The sequence below is a fragment of the Schistocerca cancellata genome, chromosome 2, assembly GCF_023864275.1.
Source record: "Schistocerca cancellata isolate TAMUIC-IGC-003103 chromosome 2, iqSchCanc2.1, whole genome shotgun sequence".
Lineage (NCBI taxonomy): Eukaryota > Metazoa > Arthropoda > Insecta > Orthoptera > Acrididae > Schistocerca > Schistocerca cancellata.
Genome location: NC_064627.1, coordinates 507,357,498 through 507,373,242, shown reverse-complemented (window position 1 = coordinate 507,373,242; position 15,745 = coordinate 507,357,498). Strand labels below are relative to the sequence as shown.

At 37.4% G+C, this 15,745-nt stretch overlaps 1 protein-coding gene across 1 annotated transcript in view; it reads right to left on the bottom strand.

Annotated features, from left to right (window-relative positions):
- The window catches only part of LOC126162051 (DNA-directed RNA polymerase, mitochondrial), a 310,992-nt gene that overhangs the window by 95,870 nt on the left and 199,377 nt on the right, over positions 1–15,745 (bottom strand). The window contains exons 15-16 of the mRNA XM_049918295.1: positions 2,973–3,194; positions 2,730–2,891 (exon numbers count right to left, since the gene is read on the bottom strand). Coding sequence (XP_049774252.1) covers positions 2,730–2,891; positions 2,973–3,194 — 384 coding nt within the window. The remainder of the gene's footprint in view (positions 1–2,729; positions 2,892–2,972; positions 3,195–15,745) is intronic.

Sequence of the window (15,745 nt, the reverse complement as noted above, 5' to 3'; positions counted from 1 at the left end):
CCATATGATGTACAGTACCATGTAACACTATTAGTCATTTACTCTCCTGGGTCAGTCACAAATGGAGCAAGAGAAAAACGAGCCTGTATCCTCCATATGTGCTGTAATTTCTCTTAGCTTATCTTCGTGGCCCTTGTATGAAATGTATGTTGGTGGCAGTTGAATCATTCCACAGTCAATTTCAAAGCTGATTCTCTAAATTTCCTTTATATTGTCATCATCTGCAATCGCCATGGTTTTCACATGGTCAGTGTTGGATACTATGCCCTGAGAAGATTTTATCCAGTGTGCCAGTTAACTAAAAAGTTACTTGTGCGGATGTGATTGGCCTCTTCAATAAAAAAGTCCCAGAAGGAGGAAACAGCAGTAAGGTTCTTTGTGTGTTTGTAAGCCATCAACTATCCTGTAGCTGTGCAGTGCAGTTAGTGGATTTGTCAGTTGCCCTGCCCATAACAGGATCTATGAGGTTACATAAACATTTTCATTGTTTAATCTTTCTTAAGTGTTCTAGAAATCATTAACACATCACTGCCAATGTAGGGCAAGATGACCAGTCTATTTAGACAATCTGATTCTTTTGAATGCTTCCTTGTTCACTCAAGCAGGCCAAAAAGCACATTGCACCTCTTGCTCAAACAATACATTCTGATGGAAAGTTTTCCATAGGTAACTAAATACTTCTTGTAAACATTCCATATCAGAGTTAGCTAAAAAAAGAAGGTAGTAAGGCTAAAGTTCTGACATTCTGTCAACAACATCATCAGTAGAGAGAGTGCACAAGATCATACAGAAACAGGATGGAGAAGAAACTCAACTGTGTCCGGGTCGAAGGGCTCATCCAAAGATTCACTGTAATCAGTTTACAGAAATCATGGAGAACTTACACCTAAATATCTACATGATGGTTTGAAACCCACCCCTGAAATTAGGTCCAGTACTTTAACTGCCTTGTCTATGATGACTCGAGTTCAATGTGTAAGTACTCTCACAAGTCCACTGTGTTAGGATGGGTAGTTATAGCTTGTTGCAAAGATGCTGGCTTCCAATAAACTACATAAGCTATCACCTTGTCTACACATTGCTACATTTTCCTCCACCTCATGATAAACTGAATCCATTCACAGTCAGTATCAAAATATCATAAAATTTCAGCAAAGCCATCTGTCACAATGTCTGAGAGCACCAGGAAAATTAATTACACAGGTGAGCTTCTAACAAATATAATGAAATATACACATCAAAAAGAGTTTTGCATCATGCCAGTTCCCAGAACTCCTGAAGACAGACATTGACTGTGGATGTTGTATCACAGACACAGTCCCTTTGACTGTTCAGAGATGTCACTAAACCTGTCCAAAGAAGTAAACAACCATGCATGAGCAGTGCCTATTAGATGGAGGGGATCTGACAGCCGATCAGGTACACAACTCGTGTTGTCTATAGTTCAACCATGCCTAGATGGTCAATACTGTGGTTCAATCACGTCTGCATTGTTACTTCATGCCAGGAAGGGCTCTCAACAACAGAAGTGTCCAGGCGTCCCGGAATGAACCAAAGCGATGTTGTTCGGACATGGAGGAGAGACACAAAGAGACAGGAACTGTCAATGACATGCCTCGTTCAGGCCGCCCAAAGGCAACTGCTGCATTGGATGACCACTACCTATGGATTATGGCTCAGAGGGACCCTGACAGCAACACCACCATGCTGAATAATGTTTTTTGTGCAGCCATAGGATGTCGTGTTACCACTCAAACTGTGCGCAATGGGCCGCATGATGCGCAACTACACTCCAGACGTCCATGGCGAGGCCCATCTTTGCAACCGTGATGCCATGCAGGGTGGTACAGATGGGCCCAACAACATGCCAAATGGACTGCTCAGATTCTCTTCACTGATGAGTGTTGCGTATGCCTTCAACCAGACAATCGTCGGAGACGTGTTTGGAGGCACCTTAGACACACTTTCCAGTGAGTGCAGCAAGGTGGAGGTTCCAGCTGTTTTGGGGTGGCATTATGTGGGGCGATGTACGCCGCTGGTGGTCATGGAAGGTGCCATAACGGCTGTACGATACGCGAATGCCATCCTCCGACTGATAGTGCAACCATATCGGCAGCATATTGGTGAGGCATTCGTCTTCGTGGACGACAATTCGCACCTCCATGGTGCGCATCTTGTGAATGACTTCCTTCAGGATAACGACATCGCTTAACTAGAGTGGCCAGCATGTTCTCCAGAAATGAACACTATTGAATATGCCTGGGATAGATTGAAAAGGGCTGTTTATGGATGACGTGACCCACCAACTATTCTGAGGGATCTACACCGAACCGCCGTTGAGAAGTGGGATAACGTGGACCAACAGTGCCTTGATGAACTTGTGGATAGTAAGCCATGACGAATACAGGCATGCATCAATGCAAGAAGATGTATTACAGGTACCAGTATGTACAGCAGTCTGGACCACCACCTCTGAACGTCTCACTGTATGATGGTACAACATGCAATGTGTGGTTTTCATGAGCAATAAAAGGAGTGGAAATGATGTTTATGTTGATCTCTATTCCAATTTTCTGTACAGGTTCTGGAGCTCTCGCAACCGAGGTGATGCAAAACTTTTTTTGATGTGCGTACATTATGTTTTAAATGTGAGGAATATACACAAAATCATTATTCTTTGAAATAGTTGGACTTCAGCAATGTTAAAATAAAATATCATTACAACTCACTTTCAGCCACTTTAATCCATGTGGTCCCAATGGTTGTCCCTTGGCAAACTGTAGCAGCGATCTAGCCATATCCGATCCCAAGTGATTTAAATGTGGAGGACATGGGTACACTCTTCCACGGAAATCCATATTATGTGGTAACCAGAAGATTTTATCACGAAACTGAAAAATGCATTTTTTGAAAATCTTCTTCATATAACATACAATAAAATATTACCATTTTCCAAATGTCTTTGTTCTTACATGATTTGCAAGGGACAGTCTGTACAAGGCATCACACCACAGGCTGTACATTTCTGCTTTCTGTCGGCGCAGTAACATACGTTTCCGATACACTTCATACCTCTCAACTTTTGTCATCTCTGGTGTTACAGCATCTGGTGTAGGGCAAGCTGAAGGAGGCAGTGGTATATCAAGCTTCTTTGAGCCACCATTGTTGAAAACGTTGATCACTACATCCAGAATCTTGGGTGCAAAATTTAAAAAAAAAGCAGTAGTGTTAATTTTCACAAACTGTACAATAAAATATGGAAAGGTTAATTAAAATAGAAATTTAATAAAAACACAAACTGTAGAAATGGTTTTCGGGTGAGATTTAGATGTCATTGTAAAATCTCCATAATATTTTTTCAGCTCAAACGACCAACATCCTCAGGTGTGATGAACATACTGCTGAGCTATGACTGTAGCCATGTATTTGTGACAGTCCAAGTGGGAATTGTATAGAAACCAAATTTGCCACCTTCATGCCAGTGCGTTTTCAAACACAATACGAGGGTGGTGTGAGAAGTTCTCAGAATCAACACAAGAGGTCAGCGTTAGCACAATGAGTTGTTCACATTATATTCATTGGATTGTCACCTGTAAACACGTGCCACGACAGTGCTCTTGGAAGAAAGCTGGTTGGTGACGTGGCTTTATTGTTGTTCCCGCACAGTGAGCAGAGATTAATTATTTTGCAAAGAAAGGTATGAAAGCAAAAGACATTCACGCTGATTTCAAGAATACACTGGGGGACTCTGCTCCTTCATATTCAACTGTTGTCAAGTGGAAAAATGAATTTAAATTTGGTCGGGAGAGCTTAGATGATGATCCACGCAGTAGTCAGCCAACATGTGTCACTACTCCAGAATTCATTGCAAAAGTGCACAAAATGTCATGGAGGATCACCGATTGAAAGTGCATGAAATTGCTCACGGTTTCAAGATGTGATCTGAAAGGGTATATCACATTTTAACTGAAGAATTAGAAATGAAAAACTTATCTGTAAGATGGGTGCCATGACTCTTGACGCTGAGTAAAAAATGCATGCCGTCACCATGGCAAAATTACACGAACTAAGGTATGAATTGTCGCCACATCCACCTTATTCACCTGATGTGGCTCCATCAGACTTCCAGCTCTTCCTAAAACTGAAAATTTTGCTTGGTGGTCAAAGATTCACTTTAAACAGAGAATTGATAGCCGGAGTTTACAATTATTTTGTAGGCCTGGATGAAACTAATTTTCGAAATGGGATCAAGGCACTGGAAAATCGTTGGACCAAGTGCATTAATCTACAAGGAGACTACATTGAAAAACAAAAAAAGTTTAAGTGATGTAAGTACTTTTTCCATCCTGTTCTGAAAACTTTTCAAACCATGCTCATAATTTAAACAGTTCTTATTCCCTAATTAAAATATTAACAACTTTAATAAACTGTAAAAATGAAATAATTCAGGAGTGGCACTGAAAATCAGGCCAAGAAATGCATAAATTTAGATATTAACAATAAATGGTGAATACTATTACAGAATATAAAGACATGCAGAATATAAAGACATGCAAAATACACATTTTGAAGAGAGAAAAAAGACCAGGCAGAAATAACATAACATTACAAGTGAATGGAAAAGATAGATTGTGCATCCATTTCCAATTAAAAGTGAACAGGAGAAATATCAAAATGAAATAAATACACATAATGACAAAATTTTGTTTTCCATATAACTAGTCTTGTATTACAGTCCAGTAGCGCCACAAGAGGTGACAGGAATGAACAGTTAAATAATAAATGATAAAGACAGGCCAGTTTGAGAACATTTTTCCACATAAGAGGCTTATCATTTGGTGTGCCACCTCCTCTTCTTTAACTTTGTACTCTTTCACCCATGTCAGTTTTAACTGCTAATTATGACACACACTGTAAACAATTCTTGCACCTGGGAATCCCTGGCACCCCTCCCAGCTTGACATCAGAAGTGGGCACAATTAATTGTGAAACATCCTGTATAGAAATTGTACAAGAGTGATGCCTGTGGTGTCCCTGTCAGTTTGTCACCCCAAACAGTGGCTTGTGTCACGTGGGCCTTGAACTGGTCCTGATAATATGACATAGTAATCACTAAAGAGCAGTTTCATTTCAATATCCACTAACTGGATACTGGAAAAATAACAACCAAGTTATAAAACCAAAAAGAATGAATAGAAACATTATTTTATAAAACATTTAACATAATTTTTTTTTTAAATATTAATCCTAATTAGATTAGATTGTTGGAACTTTTAAGAGCACTTATTTATTCTACTGGTGTTTGAGGATGTGATTTTAATGCGGTAGCTGAGACAACTCTAGCTGCGAAACAGTAAGAAAGTCAAATGTGACTCCTTTTTATGTAACTGAATTAAACCCGTCCAAATGGCACGTCTGTGGCCAGAGGACAGAAATGGCTCCATGCTGGCAGCTAGATTCATATGATTCAACTGGGCAGCTCAGCAGTCCAGTCTGTCACACACAACTCTGCAGATTGTCTATTTATTTTAATGGCACCTTACAAATCTGAAGTAATTCGCAAGAGGTTTTTCTTAACCTATAAATTGTTCTTTATCTTTAATAATACTGATCAATTATGAAGGTTTTTCACTTTCACAATTTATATAACTAGTAATTATAATATTCTGCATTATTTCTTTACAACTTGTAATGGATCTGGGAGATTTTTTTTTTCTTTTTTTTTTTACCAGATTTATCGATACCAAATTGTGAATGTTTTCTTATATTTTTTGTCAGAATATTTTTTATTGTAATTTGCCTTATTATATGTTAATTTACTTATAATTTTGAGAGTGAAAGCATATTGATTACTATTAGTAAATGTATCGAAGAATAGCAAAGAGACTGATTACAAGTGGAAGTTTGTGTGTTGTGTAAAACATCTTTGACGCTGCAGTCGTCTTTGACTATAGTCAGTCGGCAGTTAACTCTTGGTGTGTGTTGACGGTAGAACAATGTGAAGGGTGCCGTCATAAATAATTTTGAATTATGTTACTGTTTTTTTTTTGTATTAACTATAAAAAGAAACTACATTTGAAGAAATGGTATTGGAAACACCAAAATGAGGCGAACACGTTGAACTATGTCAATTCTGCAACCGACAAAGATGCATTGAGGAATCAGACAACTGAAGCCAAGACTAATATCGCCGTGTAAACGTCTAACGGAAAAGGTACTGTCACCAAATATGGCAAATTTAAGTAAATAAAAAATAGTGAGCATATTTTCAACTTGTGTCGTAGCCGGGAAACAATATTTTCAACTTGTGGACTGTAGCCGGGATGCCATATATTTCAATTGGGGGCGTCAGCCGGGATATTGTGTTCACGAGACCATCAACAGTGCTACGAGGAAGAAAATTTTTGTGTGTTAATACCAGTTTCTTCAGTACTTGTGTTACAGTATTTGTGTTCATCGGGAAGTAAAAGTTTTGGAGAAGAAACGTTCAGGCGAAAAATATAATTTTTGACAGAAGAAAATACTTCAAGAATTTTGGTCAACAATCACATGGATGGAAAACGTGGTTTTGCAACAGTAGAAGAGTGTTCCAGATAAGTCACGAAACCCTCGTATTTTGTGAAAACAATATTTTTATCTTGTTTTGTATTGTTGTGTATAAATTTTTGTTCTTCACAATGACTTACGAGATTTTCGAGAGTATTGTGCCTAAAGTAGAAAATAGTAAGTTAATAGACTTCGAAAATCAGGACAGGTCAAATGAAACAGAAAAAACCGATCAATTTGATTTAAAAAGTTTTCTTGTAAATTTCACGAAAGAAATTAAACAATCAGTTGACGACAATAAGACTCACTGGGATGAAAAAATTGATAACATTTTGTCGCAAGTCCAAGCAGTCAATTCCCAAGTGGGTGATCTTTCGAACAGAGTTGGCAGTGTTGAGGAAAAAATTGAATCTGTGGAAGCAAAAGTAAATGAAATTGATGCTAAATTGAGCGGTGAAATTAATACTGTAAAAAATGAGTTACTGGTAGATAGGGAAAGAAATTTAATTCATTTTAATGAGATAAAAGGGGAAATAAAAAATTTGGATGAGAACACAAAAGTTTTAGTAAAAATGTACAACAAGAAACTGACAATCGTTTGGTTACTTTAGAAAAAAAGTTGAGTGCAATGATTTAGAAAACAAAAAATCTGTCAAAGAACTTAGCGAAAAAATTGAAAGTTTTGACATTGAATTTCAAAGCAAAAATTTCAATGTCAACACATGCAATCTTGTATCTATTATTCCAGTGAAGCACTTTTCGGTAGATGGACTCTTACATCCCGTTGATTTTATACAGTATTGTAAGGATTGTTTTTTACCTCACTCCACAGATGCGATAAAAATTAAATTTGTGAAAAAATTCTTGGAAGGGGAAGGTTTGACTTGGGCAAACCAGATTGTAACTTTGGGGATGACCTTTTCAGAATTTGAATCAAAATTTCTGGAAAATTTTTCGGATGATCTTAAACAAACAAGAATCAAAAGTGAATTTTTTAGTGGGAGAAACTATAGAGAATCAGATGGGAGCATGAAACAATTTTGCAAAAGTGAACTTCAAAAACTTATTCATTTAACAAAACCTTTGGATGACTTGATCAAAATTGATACCTTAAAGAGAAGATTGCCATCAGCAATGCAGTTGAGTTTAGTTCATTGTCCTGATAGTAATGTAGAGCAGTTTCTCAATCATATTGAAAAGTTGGATAGGGTAACAACAAGAACACACAGTGGGTTTACTCAGAAAGATAATGGTCAAAATTGGGGAAATGACAACTTTCAAAAAAGGGAACAAAACAATTATCATGGTGTCAGTCAAAATTCAGGAGGATATAACAATTTTCAGAAGAAGGACCATAATTTTTATCCAAAACAGGAACAACATTTTCTCGGAAATAATCAACAAAATAGAGAACACTTTAGGGATCAAAATCACAGAAATTTTGCTAGAGATCAGTACAATAGAAACTACCAACAATCAGGTAATGTTTGGCATATGAATGGGAACACAAATGGGGATCAGAGGCATTGGCAGAACCACAATCAGCAGTTCAAACAGGAACAGGAAATAAAAAGCGAGTAGACACCCCCTTGAAGGTCCGCAAGGTTGAGGCAGAAGGTGAGCATGATGAAAGGACCAATGGATGTGACTATCATAAACCCAAACATGACAGTTCCAAACCTAAGCTATCACATGAGGTCATTAGTTGTTACTTATTGAAAAAATTTCAAGAGGAAAATAATGATGATATTGATAAAGATAAAATTTTCAGTACACAAGAACATACAGTAGATAAAAGTAATTGTGATTCATTTAATTTGACAGTTCGATTCCCGGCGGGGTCAGGGATTTTCTCTGCCTCGTGATGACTGGGTGTTGTGTGACGTCCTTAGGTTAGTTAGGTTTAAGTAGTTCTAAGTTCTAGGGGACTGATGACCATAGATGTTAAGTCCCATAGTGCTCAGAGCCATTTAATTTGACAGAGTTTTACACTTGGGCAGAAAAGAACAACACTTTGTCAGATGATGTAATTTGTAGTAGTTCAGAGAAGTGTGTGAATGAAAGAGAGAATGCATGCTGTGAGAATGAAAATATTGGTGAAAGGGATCTGGTAACTTTAGAAAGGGGAAATAATATTTTGGGGGATAATTTGAATGTATATCACCTGAATATGTATAATGATAATGATGTTGATGATAAAGTTGATTATGATAGTAATGGTATTGATGATGATGTTGAGGAAAGGTATTTCATTAGTTTAAATAGGGAATTTGGTATACACATGGTTGACAATGGATTAAATAGTGAGGATAATATAGAAATTCCCAGGGATGTTACCAGGATGAATAAGGCTCACAAGCTGGGTGTATGTGAAAGTGTGAATTTTGATGTTGTTGGTAAAGAATCTGACTACACAAATAATAATGACACATGTATAACTTCTAGCCTAAGTGAAACTTTTACAGATACTAATGACACACACACATTTCTTAATAATCTATGGCTGAACAGTGAAACTATTTCTTTTGACAAGAACTTTAGAAAGATGCTTATTAATGTATGTGAAACTGTATGTCCTGAGTGGTGGAAAAAGATGAGATATTTTATTTTTGAAAAGCTGAAAGATAAGTACTTCAATAGTATACAATGTGATTTGGATGAAAATTCTTGGCTATTTGAGATAATAGAGAGTACTAATGACAATTTTGTATCTTGTGCAAATTTTATAACTGTGGCAAGTAATACATGTACTGATATACCACATGATTCTGATAAGTATAGGTTTGGGGAAATTGAAACTGATTTATTACATGAGGATACAGGTTCTGAGAAAAGTGATCAATTTTGCAGTCCTTATATAAAAGTTCAAATTGGGTCATGGATTGGTAAATGTTTAATTGATACAGGAAGTGAGATCTCGGGAATATCTGAAAGATTAAGCAAGAAATTGAAAGCGGGGAAAGATTTTGTTGAAATGCCAGTTATTGGGGTAAAGATAAAAGGTGCTACTGGGAAGAGCAGTAAATTGGTAAAAAGCCAGGCTTTAGTGACATTTTTAATTGAAGGCAAGTTGTTCACACATGGATGTTTTGTAATTCAGGAATTTAATGAGGATTTTCTTTTGGGTATGAATTGGATAGTAAAAGTAAATACAGCATTTGATTGGGTTGAAAGAAAACTTTTGATAGAAACTAGTGAAAGGGAATACATTCAGACAAATTTTGTGAACACACTTGGTGATCAGAGTAATGGAAATTTTGACAATATCAATTTACTAAAAGAAAATAGATTGGAGAATATTGAAACTCATAGATTTGATACTGATGAAGTTGAATTTGGGAATTTAGTAAATTTGAAAATTTCAGAAACACAAAATTTATTTGGGGAGCAGAAACAACAGTTAGAAAATCTGCTGTGGGAATACAGTGATGTTTTCAGTGACATACCTGGTAGGGTAAAGGGTTATTAGTGTGAGCTTCAGGTAAAACCTCATGAACCATTTTTCATAAAACCATACAGTATTGCAATATCAAAAAGACCTGCTGTTGAGAAAGAGCTGAAAAAGATGGAAGGATGTAATATAACAGAAAGGAGTATCAGTGCATATAAAAATCCTCTAGTAGTAGTTTCGAAAAAAGATGGTGGAGTAAAACTGTATAAACAGAAATCATGATTTCAAAATTTAAATAACCTATTATCATCTAAAACAAAAGTTCTCCACTGGAATATGCTTGCTAGAACAAAAAAAACTACCTGTACAATCAGGTATGTATATTTGCATGTATAAATTAATAATTTGAAGTCACATGCTAACTGAAACTGATGAAAAAACACTGTTGTAACAAAAAATGAGAGAAAGATTTATTTTTACTTTTTTTTAAAAAAAAAGTCTCCATAGTGAGCTTTTCTGATTTTTGGAAGCTAAGTCTTCCCTGTGGGTGAAGGCATGCATGTGAGGACATTCATGCAAAGGTATATGTTTCAGAACCAATTTTAGATAAAGCCTCATGATATATGACCAACTTATTGGTGTTTATACTGATGTTGTGGGGAGCAAAAGTACTCTTCACAAGAATGTGACTTGTAGTAATATTGTAGTAGAGAGGCAAGTGTACATAAATAATTGCAAAAAATTTAGATAGTACTGATGTATCTTTAGCTGTACTAAAAGAAGAAAATCATAAGCAAAAAATATATACAAAACAAAAAAAACCATGAATAAAAAAAATATAAAATTAAAAAAAATCAGAAGTAAAAAAATATAAAAAGGCAAATTTATTTAAAAAAAAGCACTACACTATATATGTTCAAGAGCCAGTTGGCACAGTGTGACCAAAGAAGTGGTTGTAGATATCTTATTCTAGGAAATGAGTTTTACCTTTATATTATTTTCAATCTGTATGCTGTATGTTAGAATATTTCTCATGTATGTTTTATACCATGTATATTTGTCATGTCAAATAATTTCTTTACTTGAATTTTTTGTGTATAAGATTGATGGGGAAGGTTCATTGCAACAATAGCCAGTAACAAGTCCACAGATTCAAAGAATCCAAATTTGGAAGAGATTATCAGACTGCATCATTAATGTACTAATTGTGTAATACAGATCCATTACTGAGTGTGGTCGGGATTTTGTTGTATATGTCCATAACAACAAAAGCCCTGGGGAGCAGTTGTAATGGATCTGGGAGATGTTTTTTTTTTTCTTTTTCTTTTTACCGGATTTATCGATACCAAATTGTGAATGTTTTCTTATATTTTTTGTCAGAATATTTTTTATTGTAATTTGCCTTATTATATGTTAATTTACTTATAATTTTGAGAGTGAAAGCATATTGATTACTATTAGTAAATGTATCGAAGAATAGCAAAGAGACTGATTACAAGTGGAAGTTTGTGTGTTGTGTAAAACATCTTTGACGCTGCAGTCGTCTTTGACTATAGTCAGTCGGCAGTTAACTCTTGGTGTGTGTTGACGGTAGAACAATGTGAAGGGTGCCGTCATAAATAATTTTGAATTATGTTACTGTTTTTTTTTGTATTAACTATAAAAAGAAACTACATTTGAAGAAATGGTATTGGAAACACAAAAATGAGGCGAACACGTTGAACTACGTCAATTCTGCAACCGACAAAGATGCATTGAGGAATCAGACAACTGAAGCCAAGACTAATATCGCCGTGTAAACGTCTAACGGAAAAGGTACTGTCACCAAATATGGCAAATTTAAGTAAATAAAAAATAGTGAGCATATTTTCAACTTGTGTCGTAGCCGGGAAACAATATTTTCAACTTGTGGACTGTAGCCGGGATGCCGTATTTCAAACTTTCAATAAATTTAAGAGTCTCTGTTGGTCCATCATGGCCTGGGGGACATTGGGTGGTAAGTAATCTTCAATGTCAATACACTTCAACAAGAGCCTTACACTTTAAGATATTTTATTTTATTCTGAAAGCAACTAATTTTGGATTTCATTTTTCTATCTTCAGGCCCATACACTTTTATCCAAATAAACAAACTTGTTATATAGCACCATAAATCACTGGATATCATGAATTCCAATCATTTTGCAATTGCTTCATACAAAGACATGACAGCAACTGAGCGTGTTGTAACACAAATGGGAGTCAAAACAACTGCTTATGGTAATTGAGAAAACCCAACATCAACACTGTTTTCAACACAGTGCAATATTGTGCTCAGAAGAAAGTAAGGATGGACAGGGAAATATTCTCTCAGTGGTTCTCTAAAACATTTGTACTAGCAGTGAGAAAAAATATGAAGAAGAAAATGCTCCCACTGAAAATTATACTTATGACTGATGATGCTCCCAGTCATCCTTCAGATATGATTCTTAAGTCTGACAGTATACAAGAACAGCCCTGATCCAGCTCCTGGACCAGAGAATTTTGGAATCAATTAAACATTGTTATCAACATGCACTTCTTGTCTCTTTGGTGAAGGAATATGAAGACGATACTACCAAGACTATGCTGAAGGTGTGGAAAGCAATCAACTTAAATCATGATGTTTTCCAAGTAGGCAAAACTGGGATAAAGTGGAGAGTGCTACCACAAACATGAGCTAAAGAAAAGTGTGGCCATCCATTAAATCAGGGATGGATCCGGCACTGAGTGACAGCAATGAGCCAGTCAGTTCAGAATCATCAATTGCTGATACTTTGTACATTGATAAAGATGTCCCACAAGCTTCCAGGAGGAGGAGAAATTGATCATGAAGATATTGCTAAGTGGCTAATGAGGAAAACTGTGAGACAGACCAAACTTCAAAAGTGTACACGAAAGTATTGATGGAAGTGGTGAAGAAGAGGACATATGTTTACCATTATCTTAATAATTTTTAGATTGTCTCTGTATTTCCAATTGAATATGCACAGCTTTCATTTCCCCACATGCACTTTGCTTACACTACTGAGGCAATATTGGTGGTCTGAAACACATGTATATTCTCACTTGTACTGAATATTCATTTCAAGCAACAGAAGAGGCCTCGCGAAAGTAAGGGAAAATGAATCCACCAAAATTAAAAATGAATTTATTCAGTTTCTCATAGAAGACATAAAATACAAATTATTAATGCAGCGGTTCCACAAATATTTGAGATTACCACCTTAGGTGTCTCACTTTGTACAATGATGGCCATTAGCTTATTTGTAGGTATTTACTGTTGCACACTGTTAGCATAAATTTGTGATATAAATATAACAAGCATTCTGAGTCACAATGATAGGTTTTTAAAAATCAGCAAGAAATCACAGGACAGTGACTTTTGCCACTAAATAGCACACTGTTACTGTTCACTGGTTGTTAGGATTACTTTTCCTTCTGTGTCCATTCCCGAAAAAGAATACACACCATGCAGATTACACAGCTGTGAAACACTACATGTAAAATTGAAGGGGGATGACTGCTATCATTGCTTTGCGAGATTAAGTGAAATAAGCAGCAATGAGCAAAAATGTGTACTGGACTGGGATTTGAAACCTGGATCTCCTGCTTTCTAGGCAGGTGCAGTAGCCACTGTGCCATCCAGGACACAGTGTTATCGCAACTGCATGGACTATCCCAGTACGCCTCACAGACAATCCACACTCCCACTGAGTGACACTTTTCTGCAGTCACTGTCCATTATACTCCTGTTTGCTACTTAAAGATTCCCACCGGAGGTCGGTCGTATTTGTACCTTTGCAATGAAGAAAGTGGATCCATTGCCCGGCCAGGCTTATGAATTATTTGAACGCACGGTGTCTCTTCCTCAGATAGATATGCTCAGTAAGAGTGTAGATCAACTGTGAGGCGAACTGAGATAGTCAGTGCAGTTGCGATAACACTGCATTCTGGATGGCACAGGGGTTACCGCACCTGCCCAGTAAGCAGGAGATCCCAGACCAGTACACATTTTCGCTCATCGCTGCTGATTCCCATTAATGTCCCACTGCAGCTGATAGCAGTCATCTCCTTTCAATTTACATATAATGTTTCACAGATGTGGGATCTGTTTGGTGTCCGTTCTTTCGAAGGAATGGACACGATGCATTCACTTGATTCAAAAACCTGGCTGGGCAATGGATCCACTTTCTTCAGTGAGAATGCACAAATATGTCTGACCTCCTGTAGGAATCGCTAATTAACAGACAGGAATACAATGGACAGGGACTGTGGATAGGTGGTGCTTGGTGGGAGTGTGGATCGGCCATGAGGCATACCGAGATAGTCTGTGCAGTTGCAATAACACTGTGTCTCGGATGGCACAGTGGCTACCGCACCTGCTTAGTAAGCAACTGATCCAGAATCGATTCCCGGTCTGGTACAATTTTTGCTTGTCACCGCTGATTCTGCTTAATGTCCCACTGCGTTGGATAGCAGTCATCCCTTTTCAATTTACATCTAGTGTTTCATAGCTACAGAATGTGTGTAGCATCTGTTCTTTTGAAGGAACAGACACTGTGCATTCAAAGCTGTGTGAATGCGTGCTGTCTATTCCTTCGAAAGAACAGAGACACGCGCATTGACACAGTTTTTTTGTAGTCTGGTCAGACTGTATCAAGTACATGCAGGTTCTAATAGTCAAACAACAGTCTGCACATCTAGTACTGATGAAGTAGTGACTCAGATGTGATTTATCTGTGCATTCACGAATGAGATTTGCAAAATGACTGATGATAATCCTCCCCATGACAACTGTTTTTTGTTGTACCCAAATTACATCAGGTGGCGGACAGTGAGAATGTGAAGCCGCTGTATAGATTTGGGCTTCTGACATGACCCACTGGAGTGCCTAAGGAGGTAGAGAAGACACTGTCCACTATATCGAGATGACTGGTGGTCCCCCCCACTCCTTACAGACTACGACGTTTGGTCCATATTATATTAAATTTGCAAAGGCAGGGTTCAACAGCATGATCTGTGAAGGTGTAATGCAGCCTTCTAACAGTCCCTGAATGTCACCACTACATCTGGTCCTGAAGAAAGGTGGCACATGATGGCCTTGCAGCTACTACAGAGCTCTAAATGCCGAAACGATACCGGACAGATATCCAGGGTTGTTGTTACATGACTATCATTATGCGTTGCATGGTGCTGTTGCTTTAGTGTCCTAGACTGCACAAAAATGAACACACAGATCCCTGTAAATGGCTGAGACGTTCCCAAGACAGTGATCATCACTCCTCTCAGACTGTTTGAGAGCATGTTTATGACTTTTAGACTCAGGAATGCTGCCCAAGCATGGCAATGCTTCACTGACTTAGGGCTACAAAGCCTAACTTCCTTTTGCTTACCTGGATGATATTTTAGTTATTTCATCATTGGCAGCATTTAATGAAACACACCATGATGTCATCCTACACACTGCTGAACGTGTCTTTGGCCAGTCCCAAGTGGATTTCCTAGAGCACAGGATAACAGCAGCAAGATCGTTACTAGTACCAGAGAGGGAGGAGCCATTTTACAGATTTCATACCCAAATACGGCCAAGCAATTGTGTCCATTTCTCAGCTTGCTAAATCTTTATCACCGTCACTAGCCACACACTACTGAGTTACAGGAGCCATTAATTGCAGCACTCACCAGCTCAAAAAATAATGGTAACTTGCCTACAGCATGGACAGATAGCATGTGTATGGCATTTGAAGCGACCAAAAAGAGCACCACAGACGCTGCACTACTGGTGCA